The 17,904-nt window shown below is 39.8% G+C and overlaps 1 protein-coding gene across 3 annotated transcripts in view; it reads left to right on the top strand.

Annotated features, from left to right (window-relative positions):
* The first annotated feature begins 2,318 nt into the window (after nt 1-2,318).
* The window catches only part of WTAP (WT1 associated protein), a 30,527-nt gene continuing 14,941 nt past the window's right edge, over nt 2,319-17,904 (top strand). Inside the window, exons 1-3 of one of the 3 annotated variants that reach the window (XM_082729526.1) lie at nt 2,319-3,967; nt 12,124-12,161; nt 14,283-14,338. In XM_082729526.1, coding sequence (XP_082585652.1) covers nt 12,132-12,161; nt 14,283-14,338 — 86 coding nt within the window. In that variant the 5' untranslated portion in view covers nt 2,319-3,967; nt 12,124-12,131. Of the gene's footprint in view, nt 3,968-4,100; nt 4,312-12,123; nt 12,162-14,282; nt 14,339-17,904 lie in introns of those variants that run through there. The other 2 variants (XM_082729525.1, XM_082729527.1) reach the window with 2 other exon arrangements.

Here is a 17,904-nt window from a genome sequence, read left to right as displayed (position 1 = left end):
CTACTTATATTTTATTAGATGGTTCCTAAATCAAAGCAGTAGGAATACAGGTTATAGGCTAACTATAAGGCTGATGGGAAAGAAGCGTCCAATTTACTTCACATCAATCTAACTCAATAGCATGTGCTATTTAAAATAGTCAAATGCAAGTAACATTCAGCATACTTTGATATCTCTTTTGAAATTGTAGGTTAAAGTTGGGTGGATATTGATACTGAGGACTGGGCTAGACCTAACTCAGGTGTTCAATAAATAGTTACTGCTTACAGTTTCATCAAGGTTTGGGGGACTATTGGCTAGCGCCATTAGATTTGTTACTACTACTCTTTCTCCTGTATTTTCTGTGAATGGGAGATTATCCCGCTGTTACGGATTTTAAATTTGTTCATTTGGTTCAGATGGTGACCACCAGATGACTCCACTATACAAGTGTATTCTCTTTACAATTAGATAAATAATCTGAGAAATTATATTTTGGTTCCAAATGTATACTTTCGTTTTCCAGCAATCTGTTATCTAAAGGTTTTATTTTTTAAAGATTTTATTTATTTATTTGACAGACAGAGATCACAGGAAGGCAGAGAGAGAGAGAAGAGGAAGCAGGCTCCCTGCTGAGCAGAGAGCCCAATGCGGGGCTCGATCCCAGGACCCTGGGATCATGACCTGAGCCAAAGGCAGAGGCTTTAACCCACTGAGCCACCCAGGCGCCCCTGTCATCTAAAGGTTTTAAAGTCTATTGATGACTCTTGCCTGAATCAATTATTTCTTTAGATTTGTATACTAGTTATTCTCTAATTTCATTATTTATTCTACCTTTATTTGCTAGCACCCTATTGTGAGGAAGGGGTTTTCCTCATCAACCAGGAGTGAACCATAATTGTTTTCTTTAAAAAAAAAAAAAAAGGTAGGGCAAATACTATGTTCCCTTTAATTGTTCATTTTCAGAGCAAATCGTCCTCCACCCCCCTCATCAAGTGTTACTCTAGGGTCATAGATTTTTATCTATTCAGTATTTACAATTAATTGTTGCCATTTTCCTTTTGATGTAAAAATTGCCCTGAATACATACATATGAGGGTTAATTTATATGAAGTATATGTATGTAATAAATATATATAACTTATATGAGGTAAAACTGACATTAAGTGTGTCCATTTTAGTGATGCAGTGTGATGAATGTTGACATATATATCTATATATCTATATTACATATCTATAAAGCCTGTGTAAGCATCACCTTAATCATGATATAGAATATTTCCATAACCCCCCAAAGTTCCCCATTTTCCTTTCTAGTTGATTCATGCTCCTCCCCCTCACCCTCAGCCAAGCATGGATTTGACTTCAGTCCCTATAGATCAGTTTTGCCTGTTCTTCTGAGTCTGGTTTGACATATCTTTATCAGCCTAAGCACTTCCTCTGCATTCAGGCACAAAATGTCTGACTCATCCTGTACTTTCTTTGCCCCACTGTGGAATCAGCCAATTCTCCAAAAAGAGTTTTGGATCTATTTAGTGAGAAATGGAATTTAGAAACCATGATCTGGAGGGCAAGTGTGTTCATGGTTCCTGAAGGTGACCAACCATCTTGGTTTGCCTCTGACAGTTCCAGTTTTAACATTGAAAATGCAGCATCCTGGAAAATCCCTTGGGACAGTTTGTTAACCTAGTGCTTCTTGGCCTTTTCAGTGCACAGAAATAGGAAATGTACTTTTAGAATTATGTACTCGAATTGATACCTATAATTTAAGTGTATGACAGGCTTTTTATGAAATTCCTTGATTTATATTTGTACCTCATTTTCTCTTCTGCTTAAAAGTTATACATTACAATAATACTCCCATTATCCTATAATACATATAGTTTCAAAACGACAGCAACAGTATTGCCATTAATTGTAAACCACTTAGAGAAGCTTAAGATTCCTTTATTGTTCTTTTTCATCCTTAGAATATATCCCACCACAGATGTTGCTGGGGTACTATGTTCAAAAACCCTGGAGGAATATTTCTTTTCTCTGGGTATAAACATTAATTATGTTACCAATTTGACTTAAAATTAAGTTTGTTTCAATTTGCTTTCAATGCTGGGTTTACTTTGTTTCCTTTTTTATTTACTTTTTGGCTATGTAAAACTTTAGACGTTCAAAATCAGATGTCTGGCTTCTACTCCTTTCCCCTGCACTTTTCCACAATCCCCTGTAGGTAACCATTTTTGTTTCTAGGATATCCTTCCAAATATCTTTTAGTGTTTTCTTCAACATTTTATTTTTGGAAAGAGAGAGAAGGCAGTGGCATGGGCAAGAGTTGGGGGTGGGGTGGGCAAAGGAGAAGCAGATTCCCCGATGAGCAGGGAGTCCAATGCAGGACTCTATCTCAGGACCCTGGGATCATGATCTGAGCTGAAGGCAGATGCTTAACCTACTAAGCCACCCAGACTCCCTATCTTTACAATTTTTCTTATAACCTGGGACTCATTCCAAAGCAACTCATTCTTTTTTTATGGCTACATTGTACTCCACTGCATGGTTTTATCATGTCCAACCACTTCCTTATTAAAGGACATTCGCCTTATTTCCAAACTTTTGTTGTGACAAATGACACTGCAACAAGTAACAGTGCCTATATTTGTTTCTGTCTGTGGAGGTGTATTTTCAGAATACGATTAGGGTTAGAAGTAGAATTGCAAGATATAAGAATAGACGCAAATGTCATATTGGTGCTCAATAGAGCTTGAATCATTTTCCCGTTGCCACCAAGAAATTTATGAGCACTGTTGCAGTAATTTATGAGCACTGTTGCACTGTTGCAATTTCAAAGTGCAATAATTTATGAGCACTGTTGCAATTTCAAAGTGTACTTCCATTATAAGTGAGGACAAACAGCTAAGGACCACTGCTATTCTTTTCTGTGAATTGTCTGTTCACGTTCTTGCCCAAAAGTTCTCTCTGGATTTTTGATTTTTCACTTTTCAAGACTTCCTGTGCGGCAAGTTGCAAGTATTTTCTCCAAACCGATCTGATTTACTGGGAATATACCACGAACCCTTTGACCATCAGGAGAACATTTTAATCTTATCTTTACAAATCACTTCATTTCAGGGCAGTTCCTTTAGCGATAAACACTTTCAGAAAAGCCGGGTAAGGAAACATCAGTCAAGAGTGACCCGACCCCCTGTAGTAAGAGTTAAGAGATTGTTTCACGTTTAGCAGGTAGTTCTTACGCAATGGTCCGGGTGACACCAAGTCTCGCGTAAGGGAGCATGTTCAAATTACAAAACGTATTCCATAAGGTTCATTAACAACTCACTGGGTTCGCCTTCCCCGCGTTTCTGAGTTTGCAAGGTGCCCCTGGAGCTGTTGACAGAGGCACAACTCCCATCTGCTACACAGTAGCTCCTCCGTTTAGCCTCGGAATGTCAAGTTGGGGATGAATCAAGAAGCCGGGAGCCTGCGTTTCAGAAGCTAGAACACTGGTTTCTAATTTCCCAAACAGCAAGACTATGCGGAGCCCGAACTGACCCTACTCCCCGCCCAGCGCCCGGATCCTGAGGTTGCACCTGGCCCGCCAGCGCGCGGAAGCATCACCGATGGACTCTGCACCACAAAGCGGCCAATCACGCGCCGCCTGGCCCAGATTCCTCCGCCGGAGGCTGCGCCGCAGCCGCAGGTGGCCGGGCGAGCGCTTTCAACCCGCGCCGCCAATCGCGACCCCCGCCGCCCTTCCCGTGATGCCCCGCGGCTGACCTCTGACCTCGTCGCCCTCGTCGCCCACCCCTCCTCTCGGTCCGCTTCTCCCCCCGCCCCCGCCGAATTTGCAGGGCTCGGGATCTGCGGGGCGTGCCACCCAAGCGCAACTCCTCCCTTAGGGCCTGGAGGCTCCGGGCGGGTGCCGTCCCTTCGCTTTTCCTCCCTGCGGCGGGGCGCCGTGACGGACCGGTGGCTGCGGCCGCGTCCGGGAGGCGACTCAGTGAGTGGGCCGGACGCGAACATGGCGGGGCGGCGACGAGGGCGGGCGACGGCTGCGGCGCGTTGGGGCCGGGCGGTGCCGCGGGCGGCGCGGGGCGGGGCGGGGCGGCGCGGGGCGGGGCGGCGGGAGGAGCGGGAAGGGGGTGGGGCGTCGGGGCCTCGCGTCCTCCCTCAGCGCCATTTTGTGGCAGCGAGACCCGCAAATAAAGGGGAGCGCCGGGGCTGCGGCGGGAGGAGGAGCGCGGGGGCTGGGGGTAGTGCGGTCTGGAGGTCCGGCTGGCGAGCGGGCAGCGCGGCCTTGGCCTATGTGACTGGGCGGCGCCGGCGCGGCCTCCGTCTGGAGAGGTAGGTGCGGGCCGCCGGCGGGAGCGGCCGCGAGGACCTCGGGGTCCCTAGGGCTGAGGCGCGGTCTGCCGGGGAAGGGGCGGGCAGAGCTCTCAGGGCGAGTCGGGGCTCCCGGGCGCGCAGGCCTCCCGTTAGCCGCATCCCCTTCCCGCCTGTGGGGACACTTCCGCCGCCCCGAGGCCATTTTGCCTCCATCCTCCGTCCTGGGGGCGAGGTGGGCGCTCCCGCGGGCCGGCCCTACCGGGAGGCCGCCCCCTCGGTGCGCGTCGTGTCCCCGCCTCTCTGTGGCCCCCTCCCGGCTCTGCTCTGGATCCCGAGGGTTGGCGGCACCAACGAGTCCAGCAGGGGAAGGAGAGCCGTGTTCGCTGACCAGTTTGCCCGTCGCGCAGTAGGTTATTGCTGCGGCTGCATCCTCCTGAAGACTTCCATTTTTCGGTGATGGCATACGTTCGGTGAAGAAAGAATTCTTTATTAATTCAGTGGAGAGGGGGTTTCGTGCCGTTTTAAAGTCTCGTATTGGGTCCCTTTAAGGCTGTTACTTGATTTTTGAAAAACCGTATTTCGTTAGTCCGTAGAGGACACAGTGGAAAAGTCCCAAGTTCTTGTTTTGATGAAGTCAGTTGGATCTCAGAGGACTGTGTTACAATCCTAAATAACTGTTTCGAAAGTAAAGAGACGGTTCTTTTGCCCTGAGAAGAGTATTTCCGTGAGTGTATTTATAGTCGTGAGTTCTCCCGTCCAGTTTTCTAGCTCTTAGAATTTAGTTAATTCTGTTACTGAGGAAGGTAGGTCGTGGAAGTCACGAGTCTATCACGAGTTCTCGTTTTTTAATTTTTAAGTTCTGACCATTTAAGTTTTTTATGGTAGGGGCAATTGTCGTCATTCATGCCCCCATTAAGGAAAAAAAACGATGTGGGATAATCTTTTCAAGATAACCTAAATTTTATTTAATACTGCCGTTCAGTAGCACCTGATGAGGCAAGTCGGGGAAAGAAATTGCAGTCCACCAGGTGGCAGGAGATAAGGATGAAGTTAATTTTAAGGGTTTGGGTGGGTGTATTTGCGGAGATCTTCAGAGCTTACCTTGTGTTACACAGATAGCTATAGTCAAGCGGTCAGTATTTTCACTTCTCAGTGGCGGAACTTAAGAATGAATTTCCAAGTCCCAAAGGAGGAAAGTAGTAGTAAAAGCGTGTCCCAGGCACTACTGGTCAGCTCATCAGATCTTAGTTTTCCTGATTCAATTTTTAGTCATGCCTGCTCCGTATTTTTCTGTGTTAGAAATGAGTTGGTTTGTATGATATAGAAAATCTGTAGTAGCTCTACAGTGTGGAAACAAGAGGTGTAATAATTATATTTGTACAGGGTGTTACAGCTTTCAAAGACCATGTGTTCTTGAATGTATGTAGTATAGAATCCCCTTGAAAATATCCTGTACTTGGTGGTCTTTGCATTTTCATATAATTGTATGTTATCTTGCTCTTTAAAAAAACGTAGTTTACTCTTATAATTAAGTTGATGGGTGTTTTACCAAAACTAGACCGAGGTAGTGTTTGATTTTATGCTCATTTTTATTTTTTAAATTATTTCCTACATTTTTGCCTCTAAATGTTTTCTGATATTCAGCCTCTCAGAACAACTTTTCAGTATTCCCATAACCGTATATCCCATTGGATATTAAGCTGGTTGATCAGGCTAGAACTGGGCGTTACAAATAAATATTCTTTAGTTTTAATTTTTTTAACGCACATTAAAATTATCTTTTGATGTTGATATTTTATTTGCAAAATCCTTTGTATAACATTTTTATGGCTCTTGAGAGTTGAGATCTGCAGCACTTTGTAAGACAGGCAAAATTGGTACCCTACCACCCCGGGGTTGGAGACCGCAGCCCAGAGTTAAGTGACTTGCTGAAGATCTATTGACTAAGAATAAGAGTTGGGAAAAGGTGGGCATCTGATTCCTAACCAGAGCCAAGGCTGTATGCTGTCAGATTATTTTCTTGAGTTTACTTAAAATTACTTTCAATGAGGTACATGCTTTCTCAAAATATGTTGGCTGGTGTTCATCTCTCTAAGAGAGAACTGAGTTGCATAACTTAGGTCATTATGCTAAGAGCCGTGGAAGTACTGGGATCTGGGATGCTAGGCACCTAGCCAACCAAAACCAAACTCTCCATCATAAAGTATTTCTCAGTGTCAAAAGCATCAAGAGTACATGGGGATTCTGAGATCTGAATTTCAGAGATTATCTGAATGTGTATAACTGAAACCTTTAAATAATTTTAAGACCATGTTTTAACCAGTCTTAAACCTCCTAAAAGGTAGCCAAATTGGCCAATTTTAAGTTCTTTTCTCTTTTGCTTTTCTGTTTTTTGGTTAAGCTTATTCATTATTGAGAATGAGAGAGTAGAAGAGTAATCCATCTCTATCAGTTACTAACTTTAGAGAGGTGCTGTGTTTGGGGTCCTAACGGCCAATTTATTAATGGTGTTTTGACCAGGGTTAATCATTTAGTGACTCATAATCATTTTCATCATCTGGAAAATGGAGGCTAACTTCGACTTTGAAAAGTTGTGATTATTTAGTGTGTGACTCATAGTAATGAGTGTATATTCATCCCTCCCCTTTCAAGATTCAGGATTCAACTCGATATTTTATTCAGTTTTTCTATTATTTTCTTTCTTTTTAAAAAATTTTTATTTATTTGACAGATCACAAGTAGGCAGAAAGGCAGGCAGAGAGAGAGAGGGAAACAGGGGGGCGTGATCCCAGGACCCTGAGATCAGGACCTGAGCCAAAGGCAGAGGCTTTAACCCACTGAGCCACCCAGGCGCCCCTCTTTTTTCTTTTTTAAGACTTTATTTATTTATTTGACAGAGAGAGACACAGGGAGAGAGGGAACATAGCAAAGGGAGTGGGAAGAGGGAGAAGCAGGCTACCCGCAGAGCAGGTAGATGCTTAGCGACTGAGCCACCCTGGGGCCCTTAGTTATTTGATTTTTCTGATACAAAAATAGATCTGAGAATCTGGGATGTTCACTGTCTTCATGAATCTGGAATTGATTTTAGATGATTATTGTGCTTTCAGTTGTAATTTAAAGGTTGCCTTGGAGTGCCTGTGGTGGCTCAGTGGGTTAAGCCTCTCCCTTTGGCTCAGGTCATGATCTCAGGGTCCTGGGGTTGAGCCCCGTGTTGGGGCTCCTTCCCCCATCTCAGTGCCTGCCTCTCTGCCTACTTGTGATATCTCTCTCTCTCTCAAATAAATATATAAAATCTTCAAAAAGAGTAAAACAAAAAAAAGTTGCCTTGGGGAATAATTTTCTTAGTATACTCAAGCAATGTGAAAATCAAATTTGAGAACCAAGTTCTATTTTGACTAAGTAGTTGAGTGTTGATACTTTTAAATTTAAACCTGTTCTAATTTGCCTTTTGCCAAGCTGTTTATTTAACTCTTACAGCATATACGGGCTCTGAAGGAGAGATTGACTTTGAGTGGAGGAATTTTTCAAAATGCTTAACCTTTGAATTCCCATGTCACATATTCTATAACATGTGAAATGACATGACTCAGAGTCAACGTGAATGTAAACCTTTATGCAAAAACTGCATTTATCTTTGACATATGTCACAAATCAATAAATTTATTTTTATAAAGAAAATATATATATTCTCAGAGTGATATGTAATTGAAGTTTGTCCACTATCAAACTTTTTAGAAGAGAATATAAACCAATGTTTGTTTAGAGTTTTAAAAATTCGAGCTTGGGACACCTGGGTGGCTCAGTGGGTTAAGCTGCTGCCTTCAGCTTGGATCATGATCCTGGGGTCCTGGGATCGAGTCCCACATCGGGCTCCTTGCTAGGCGGGAAGCCTGCTTTTCTCTCTGCCTTTGCCTGCCACTCTGCTTGCTTGCGCGTGCTGGCTCGCTCTCTCTGACAAATAAATAAAATCTTTAAAAAATAAAAAAATAATAAAAAAATAAAAACTCGAGCTCACCAAGAATTCTGCAGTGGGACTTAGAAACAAAGACAAGAGCAGGCGGGTCTTGATCCCTGGAGTTCAGGGATCAAGCTCCATATCAGGCTCCCTGGTCACCAGGGAGTGTGTTTCTCCCTTTTCTACTTTCCCAGTCTCTTGCTCGCGCGCACTCGTTCTCTCTCTCTCTCAAATAAATAGATCATTAAAAAAAAAAAAAATAGACAGGAGCAACAGGTCTTCATTGTTATGTCAGCTTTTGAATTCTCCCTTCAGTTTTTTCAAGAAGTAGTAATTGAGAGTCTTTGTTTATTGATGGGGAGAAGGAAATAATTGCTTATTTTGTGCTAGTCATCATGCTAAAGATTAATGTTTATCTTTAGAAGAAGCTCAGTCATTTTGAGCCTTGGGGAAGGGGAAACTGAGGCTCGGGTTTTGTGGCTTTTTTGGTTTTAAGGTATGCCACCCTCTTATAGAAAAGCAGGATTACTAGAACTTCTTTCCTGTGTTTCCTAGTCCTTTCAATGCCTTTTAAAAACAGTCTTACTTGTTGTTAATTAGGCTTGCAATTAATTTTATTTTAATGGAATAACCTGAATATGTATTAAGAAAAGAATGAACAAATAAACCTAGGCAAAATGTCATGTTATAGAAGCATTTACTAGTTTATAACTGGAATTTATATTGCTTAGGTTTTATAACTAAAATTTTGAGTAGCTATAGTGCCCATTAACTAGTTAACAGGTAGTATAGTGGAAAATTTAACTATTTATACAGCATTCTTACCACAGTATTTGTTATATTAGGTTTCACATTTATTCTCAAAATTTTACAGAATGTCATCTTGTTTATTTTGGGGGGAAAATTAGATTGACTTATTTAGCTTACTGTTATGATTTCAGTAGTAACTGAAGCAAATTCGTTTGTTCATATTTCCATTCAGCATATGTTTGAGTGCCTACTGTGTACTGTGGCGTCAGCAGTGAATGAAACAGCTCTCATGGAGCTAATTTTATAATTGGGAGAAGCAGATATGTAAAATATCAGATCATTATAAGAATCTATGCAGAAAAATAAAGCATGATGTGAAGGGATAGCAGAGGATTGGCATGCACTATTTTGAGTGAGATGGGGAGCTTACTTTAAGAAGGATTTAATCAGATTAGTGGCATGTATAGGTACATATATACTAATTAAATTGGCTAAAAGTTCCAATGGCTAGAATCCACGTTTACCTAGTATATTTAGCTCAGACAAGTGGGGTATTCCAAGGAAATGCCGAGCTTGATAGCTGGGTTCCAGTAGGTTGCAGTCTAGTAGAGTGAATGTACTTTAAACATACTATAACAGAAGTAGATCTCTGTGGGGATAAACAAGGTGAAGGTTTGTTTCCCAAATGATTGTAATCACTGGTGTCATGTTAGGATAGTCACTAAGTAGCTGTCCATTATTTCCAACAGAGAATATAAACTGGGCAATAGGGGCGCCTGGGTGGCTCAGAGGGTTAAGCCTCTGCCTTCGGCTCAGGTCATGATCCCAGGGTCCTGGGATCGAGTCCCGCATCCGGCTCTCTGCTCAGCAGCGAGCCTGCTTCCTCCTCTCTCTCTGCCTGCCTATCTGCCTGCTTGTGATCTCTGTCTGTCAAATAAATAAATAAAATCTTTTAAAAAAAATAAATAAATAAACTGGGCAATAAGAAGTCTAAAGTAAACAGAGACCCATTTAAAGGAAAAAAAAATAGAAAAATATACAGACCTTAAGTTGTGGAAATATGGTTATGTCTTCATAAATATTGGTCAGAGGCTTGATCAGCTTCATTAGCTCAGAAGAAAATGACATACTCAGGTTTTTAATTGCTGCAATCAGTGATAAGATTATTAAAGATAGAATAAGCCAGTGATATATGATCAATTTATGTTTTTTTTCCCCTAAAATGTACAGTATATCTAGTCTGAAAATGAGGTTTTAGTGGCAGTATATGGTTGGAATTTCTGATTTACAGAGTTGGGACAGTATGTAGCATAAAAAATGGTATCAGAAGATTGTCTTCTTGGGGCGCCTGGGTGGCTCAGTGGGTTAAAGCCTCTGCCTTCGGCTCGGGTCGTGATCCCAGCGTCCTGGGATCGAGCCCCACATCGGACTCTCTGCTCAGCGGGGAGCCTGTTTCCTCCTCTCTCTCTGCCTGCCTCTCTGCCTACTTGTGATCTCTGTCTGTCAAATAAATAAAATGTTTAATAAAAAAAAAAAGAAGAAGATTGTCTTCTTTTGAGGAATCTCAAATAATAGGAAGTCCAGTAGCTTTTAAAAATTCAGTTTTTCGGGACGCCTGGGTGGCTCAGTTGGTTGGACGACTGCCTTCGGCTCAGGTCATGATCCTGGAGTCCAGGGATGGAGTCCCGCATCAGGCTCCCAGCTCCACAGGGAGTCTGCTTCTCTCTCTGGCCTTCTCCTCGCTCATGCTCTCTCTCATTGTCTTTCTCTCTCTCTCTCTCTCTTAAATAAATAAATAAAATCTTGGAAAAAAAAATTCAGTTATTCACTCTAAGTTCTTTGGCTAATTTTTTAAAAGTTGAGGTATAATTGACATGGAAAGTCAATTAACTTCAGGTGTACAACATAATGGTTGGATATTTGTATATTCTGTGAAATGCTCCCCACTTTAAACCTGGTTGCCATTTGTTACCACACTGTTAGAAAAATTATTTTCCTTCTTTCCTTGTGAAGACCTTTAGGATTTATTAGCAACTTCCAAACATGCAGTACAGTATTACTAATTATAGTTACCATGCTGTGCATCTCCTTGACTTATTTCTCTTTGGTTAAATGTTTAATAGTTTGGGATTTGTAATAAGTATGAGTAAGCAAAGTGAATATCAAAGAAGTATAAAAAATATAAGAGGAAGAATCATGACAGTGCTGTTGGAAATAAAACCTAGTATTAAATTTAAATTAGCTTGTGTTCTTATTTGAATATTAGGAAGTAGAAGTGTTTTCAGTGAGCATAATAAATTTAATGAAAGTTTTTCTATTGTATAACATATCTTTTGCAGTAGAGTTAGTAAAATTTGTAACAACTAATTCGAGATAACAAATTCTGTGGCATGAAATTAAACAGTATAGGAATATATATTTTTTAAGATTTTATTTATTTGACAGAGATCACAGGTAGGCAGAGAAGCAGGCAGAGAGCCTGATGCGGGGCTTGATCCCAGGACCCTGGGACCATGACCTGAGCTGAAGGCAGAGGCTTTAAACCACTGAGCCACCCAGGCGCCCCTAGGAATATTTTTATATAGGTTAAATCTCATATAAGTGTTGCACAGTAGTGAATTATGATGATAGATTCTATCTACCTTACTAGAACAACATGATACTGTAAAAGGAAAGGCTTAGCAACTGGAACTATACTTAATATCCTTTCAGCAAGATGCCTGGGATACTGCCTGAGGTCATTGTCTGACTTTAGCACAGTGATGTCACTTATGTAAGATTTGTCTTTCTCATGGGGCAGTTACAAGAATGCATTGAAAAGTCACATTTCAGTCCTTTATAGGGCCATCAAAAGGAATGATTAACTTTTTTACAAAGGAATTTTTTTTAATAACTTAAGAAAATAGTGGTAATCTGTTAGTAAAGGAGAAGGTGGGTGTGGAGTATACAGGAACCCTGTAATATTTTTGTAACTTCTGTAAATCTAAAACTGTTATTAAATAATCTAATGATTTGGTTCAAACTGAGTTCCCTAATAAATTGGTTTGGAAAAGCCAGTATTTCTTGTTCCTGCCTTAACTGAAAGGACATCAGTTGAACCTCTTCTCTCTGCCCCTTTTTTCTAGGATTCAAGATGACCAACGAGGAACCTCTTCCCAAAAAGGTGTGTTTTTTTTTTCCTGCAGTTTCTAAGTCCTTGGGGGACGGGGGGAGACAGTTAATCGAGATGAAAGGACTGTCTTTACTTGTTATCTTTTACTCTCTTGCCTTATAACACTACTAACATTTTTGGGTGTGTAATGTGTTAGACATTGTATCTTGTATATAATGTATTTTTAGAATATTTTCAGTTTTTGAAAAACTTGTATAATTATATCTCTGTGACCTGCTCTTAATCTTTGCCATGTGAATATTTCCACCTGCATAACTGTAAACGTGAAAAAAGATTGCTTCACAACTTTGTTACTTACTCTTTTTTTTGTACTTTTTAAATCTCTTTGGTTGTAAGGTAAAACCACCTCTTTATAGATCAACAAAGAGTTATGTAGCTAGTTCTTCGATTCTATCTTATCCTCTGAAGTTTTTGTTTTCTAGTCTCATTTTCTCCCTGGTCTAGTTCCCTAACTTAACTATTTCCCCAACTTAATTTACTGTAGTCACTGTTACACACACACATGCACAGAGTTGCAAAATAATATAGTTTCTGAAAGTAATTTGTACTTCAAATGGAGGGTATGAGCTTATTAACCAGTGAGTATTTAAATGAATAGTTTAGATGATAAGTATTATGGAAATTTGTCTTGAGTTTTGGGAGTCCAGTTATTCATGAAGTAGAGTTTTACTGTGTTTTAATAATCATAATTAACTGTGTGCTTTCTGTTAGACTTTTAATATATTTTGGTACAGTGATTTTCCCTCTTCCGTCATGGTACTATGTTACGGTTAGTGTTGTAATTTGAAACCTATGAAACGTTAATTTCATGCTAAAGCAGGAGAGGTGCCTAGCCTTTACAATCTTCATTTGGTATAGAGAAACACTTAATACTTCTCAATTTACAGAACAGTTTCAGCTAGAATATTGTACCTTTTTTTTTTAACTTTTTATTTTGAAATAATTGTTGATATACCAGCAGTTGCAAAGAAATGTACGGGGGGTTTGTGGCACTCCTCATCCAGCCTCCTTCAATGTTAGTCTTGCATAACTATCAGACATCTTATATAACAATATAAAAACCAGGAGCTTGACACTGATACAATCCACAGAGCTTATATGTGCAGTGTGTGTGTTTGTGTATGTTAGCTCAGTGTAGTTTTATCATGTGTAACTTAATATAACCATCACCACAACCAAAATAGGTAACGGAAGCATTACCACAAGCTTCCATTTTGCCATTCCTCTGTAACTCCATCCATCTCAGACCTTTGGCAACCACTAATAAGTCTCCATTTCACTAATTAGCTATTTCACAAATGTACAAATGAAGTCATACATTATATGTAACTTTCTGAAAATTTTTTTTTTCTACCCAGTACAATTTCCTGGAGGTTTGTCCAAGTTGGTCCATAGGCTGTTTCTTTTTAATGGTGAATGTAGTATTCCAAGGATATGATTATATAATAGTTTATTCACCAGTTGAAGGATGTTTGGGGGCTACTACAAATAAAGCTGTAAACATTTGTGTACAAATTTCTCTGTGAAAATAAATATTTTTATTTCTTCGAGATGTATCCTTAGGAATGCAACTGCTGGGTTGGTTGTATGGCACATCCGTTTTTAGTTTCCAAAGGAATTACCAAATATTCTCCATAGCAGCTGTACCCTTTTATATTCTCACCAGCAGTGTGTGAAAGTTTGGTTTCTCTACATCTTCCCCCAGCATTTGGTGTTAACACTTTTTTTTTTTTAAGTCATTCTAATAATGTGTATCAATAGCCCATTGAACTTTTAATTTGCATTTCCCTAAGAATGGTGCCTGTATTAAAGATAAGTAATGTGCCTTTTAAAAACAATAAGAATTTTTTAAAAACAGTAATATGTACTGAGCCATTTAACCTGGGGCTCTCGAGAGGTTTCGTATGAATTCAGCACAGTGGTCCTTTGGGAGGGACTTGGTGTGTCTTCAGTAGTTAAGGATATTCCCAATACCAGAAATGAGCAATTAGGGGACAAAAAGGTTAAGATCCTGTCTATAAAAATATGAAGAACATAAGAGCCAGTGGTATTTAATATTTTAAAGTTTTAGGAAGAGCAGTCAGTTCATATTTTAATTCTCTTTATATATAGGTTCGGCTGAGTGAAACAGACTTCAAAGTTATGGCACGAGATGAGTTAATTCTAAGGTAAAATGGTCTTTATCAAAAATATAAAATACTTTGTATAAAACATATTGTGGTTCTATGCTATAATTATTTTTAAGTTATATTGTTTTGTTTTTAACATTAATACATTCTCAAATCATTTATTGTACTTTTTGACCATATTTTCTATGGTCTGTTTTTTTATTATGTCAACATTGAGGAAAACATAACACTTTAAAGAACTAAAAAACATCAAACACTTTAAAGTACCAGCTTGGGTAACTCCTAGGTGGCTAGGAAAACCTGAGTTTTTCTTGCAGAGGGAAGATAACTCAGAATTTTAACTTTATGCATTGGTACTTCATGTGTAGAACTTGCTGTGGGGAAAGACCCTACTCTCAGAAAGCTTTCAGTTGATCAAAATGTAGACTTATTTGGATGTCATTATTTTTTCCTTTTCTATTTCAGGTGTGAAAAAGTTGTAGTCCTAAAGGGTGCCATGTTTAGTTATGGAAGAAATACATTATTTATTGATAGCAAAGTTACTCTTTCTTATAACTGTGACCTTGGTCAGTTCATATAACTTTGTATCATTTTCTCCTCTGTAAGTTAGGGAGTTGAGTTAAATTACTTTCAAAGGTTACTCCAAGCTCGGAATTTCTGTGGTTATCTTACAAATGTCTTGAAAAGCCGAGTCAGGAACAGCATTAAGGTTATTTATTTCTTTAGCATAAAACAGGATCAGTGCATGTTTTGTATTGTCTAACTTAAATTTGTTCTTTTTACATTTTATTACTTTGGGTGATAAATTTTTTAGATGGTAATTTTTAGATGACAAAGTCGTTTTGATTTATTTATTTTGAGAGAGAGCGAGCAAGCGAGCATGAGCTGGAGAGGGGCAGAAGCAGCAGCAGACTCCAGAGCCAGAATCTGGGCTCCGTCCCAGGACCGTGGGATCATGACCTGATCTGAAGGCAGATGCTTAACCAACTGAGCCACCCCAGCCCTCCCGAAGAGGTGTTTTATAAAATAGGCAGATGCAGATGGCATGTTCCATTGTTAACTGGAGTCTGATAATTTCCCACCTTCCTTAGCTGTTCATATTGTGGACAAACTCTTTATCTTCTTCATGCAAAGAACTGTTTTTTCATTGCATGCATTTATTTTCCCATACATGAAATTTAAATTCTTAGTATTCTAAAACACTTGTCCTCCTGCTGAGGTGTAAACCCATGCTTGTGCTATACTGCCACTCACATGTTGATATTCTCTTTGTATCTCTGGTTAGTGTGCCCAGTCTTTTTCTTGACATACTTGTAGGGAAAGAAATCAGTAATATAATAAATAAAATTCATAGGAATAATTTTTTATATTAAATTACCTTTAAGATTTTTAAGTTCTGCAGTTTATATTCTTGAGGTCAGTTAACTTCTTTTAGGGGATTCTCATGTATGACTTTAAAGTGTGTTTTTTTTCCCTCTCATTAATTCTCTTGGTGATTTTAAATGAAGTGTTACTTATTTAACTGTTCTGTGTTTCCTGTTGTCCTGATAAGGATATTCTTGGTTGAGGGATGCCTGGGTGGCTCAGTTGGTTAAGCGTCTGCCCTTGGCTCAGGTCGTGATCCTAGGGTTCTGGGATCAAGTCCCACAAGGGGCTCCTTGCTCAGTGGGAGCCTGCTTCTCCCTCCACCTGCTGTTCACCCTGCTAGTGCTTTCTCCCTTGTTCTCTCTCTGACAAAATTTTTAAAAAACAAAACAAAACTGGTTGAACTTTCATGTTTTTCTGTTCTTCTAAACACATAGTTCTTCCTTTTTTAGGATTGATTTGTTTTAGAAAGTATGCAAGCGAGAGCAAGCACGAGTGGGGGAAGAGGCAAGGAAGAGAGAGAGAATCTCAAGTAGACTCCATTGAGTGGAGCCTTACACTGGATTTAGTCCCACAGCCCGTGAGATCATGACCTGAGCCAAACCAAGAGTCAGATGCTTAGCTGACTGAGCCATCCAGGCGTTCCTAAAATAGATCTTATTTAGCCTCCACAAAAAACCTTTATTCATCCCAAATACTGAGTGAAATTCCTGTTTTGTGTCCTAGGGACCATAAAAGTAAACATGCCTGTGTGCCTGCGTGGCTCAGTCGTTAAGCATCTGCCTTCAGCTTGAAGTCATGATCCCAGGGTTCTGGGATCAAGTCCCACATCGGGCTCTCTGCTCAGCAGGGTACTGCTTCTTCCTCTACCCTTACCCCTTGTTCATGCTCGCGCGTGCGCACTTTCTCTCTCTTTCTCAGGTAAAAAAATAAAATCTTAGGGGTGCCTGGGTGGCTCAGTGGGTTAAGCCGCTGCCTTCGGCTCAGGTCATGATCTCAGGGTCCTGGGATCGAGTCCCGCATCGGGTTCTCTGCTCAGTGGGGAGCCTGCTTCCCTCTCTCTCTCTCTGCCTTTCCGTCTACTTGTGATTTCTCTCTGTCAAATAAATAAATAAAATCTTTAAAATAAAAAATAAAATCTTTTTTTTTTTTTTTTAAGATTTTTATTTATTTATTTGACAGAGAGAGAGATCACAAGTAGACAGAGAGGCAGGCAGAGAGAGAGAGAGGAAAGGAAGGAAGCATGTAAAAGGTGGATTAGTTTGGTATTATGGGAATTTTTTTATTATGGTATAGTATTAATACATCTCATAGCAAAGCTATCAGAGTTATTGAAATTTTATAGAAAGATTTTCTAAAATCAAAGGTACATTGACCCTTGAACAACACAGGTTTGAACTGTGGGTCCATTTAATGTGCGGATTTTGTACAGTGTAGTACTTTAAGTATTTTCTTGTTTGTTTGTTTTTTTTAATGTTTTCTTTCTCTAGCTTTATTGTAAGAATGTAGTATATAATATATATACACAAAATGTGTGTAACTTAAGTGTTTATATTATCGGTAAGGTTTCCTTCTGGTCAGTAGTAGGCTATTAGTAGTTAAATTTTGGGGGATTCAGAAGTTATGCACAGATTTTTTACTGTAGGGTTTGTCACCTCTAAACCCCCACCCTACACTGTTCACGGATCAACTGTAAATTTTGATAGCTGTAACAGAAGAGCAGCTGAAAAGCATAGGTTTTCAGGAAGCAGGATAGCAGACATTCAGGTCATGTTACTTTTTGTAAGTTGCTTAAACATAAGACTGGAGACCTTGTTTTCAACAGTAATCACCAGGCTTTAGCATAGCCTGTATTTTGAGGGTAGAGGAATATAACAAGGAAGAAAGATTCCTTCATACTCAGATAGTATACGTCGTTTATGCAGATTGTTTCTGCCAAGTAGGTGTGGTTTAAAGAATTGTCCTGGAAAATAGTATATTCTCCCTTTTTTACAGACAAAAAAAAAATACTGCTTTGAACCACTGCTTTCGTTTTATGGTATTTTCATGAAAGAGCTAAGCTGAAGAACCTTTTAGTCCTTTACAATTAAGCACGTTTCTTAGGTGCCATTTGTTTGAGGTAGACAGTATATTTGAAAGTAGTAAGTTTTTTACTTCGCTTTTGTAATCAAGGCATCGTGCTGAGACTCAGTGATACAAAGTCCTATAAGGTGGGTGAAGTGACCCAAAGGAACATACTT

Source organism: Mustela nivalis (assembly GCF_964662115.1).
Source record: "Mustela nivalis genome assembly, chromosome: 5".
In the NCBI taxonomy this organism is placed as follows: domain Eukaryota; kingdom Metazoa; phylum Chordata; class Mammalia; order Carnivora; family Mustelidae; genus Mustela; species Mustela nivalis.
The sequence above is the reverse complement of the archived record's forward strand: the minus strand, read 5'-3'. Positions and strand labels throughout refer to the sequence as shown.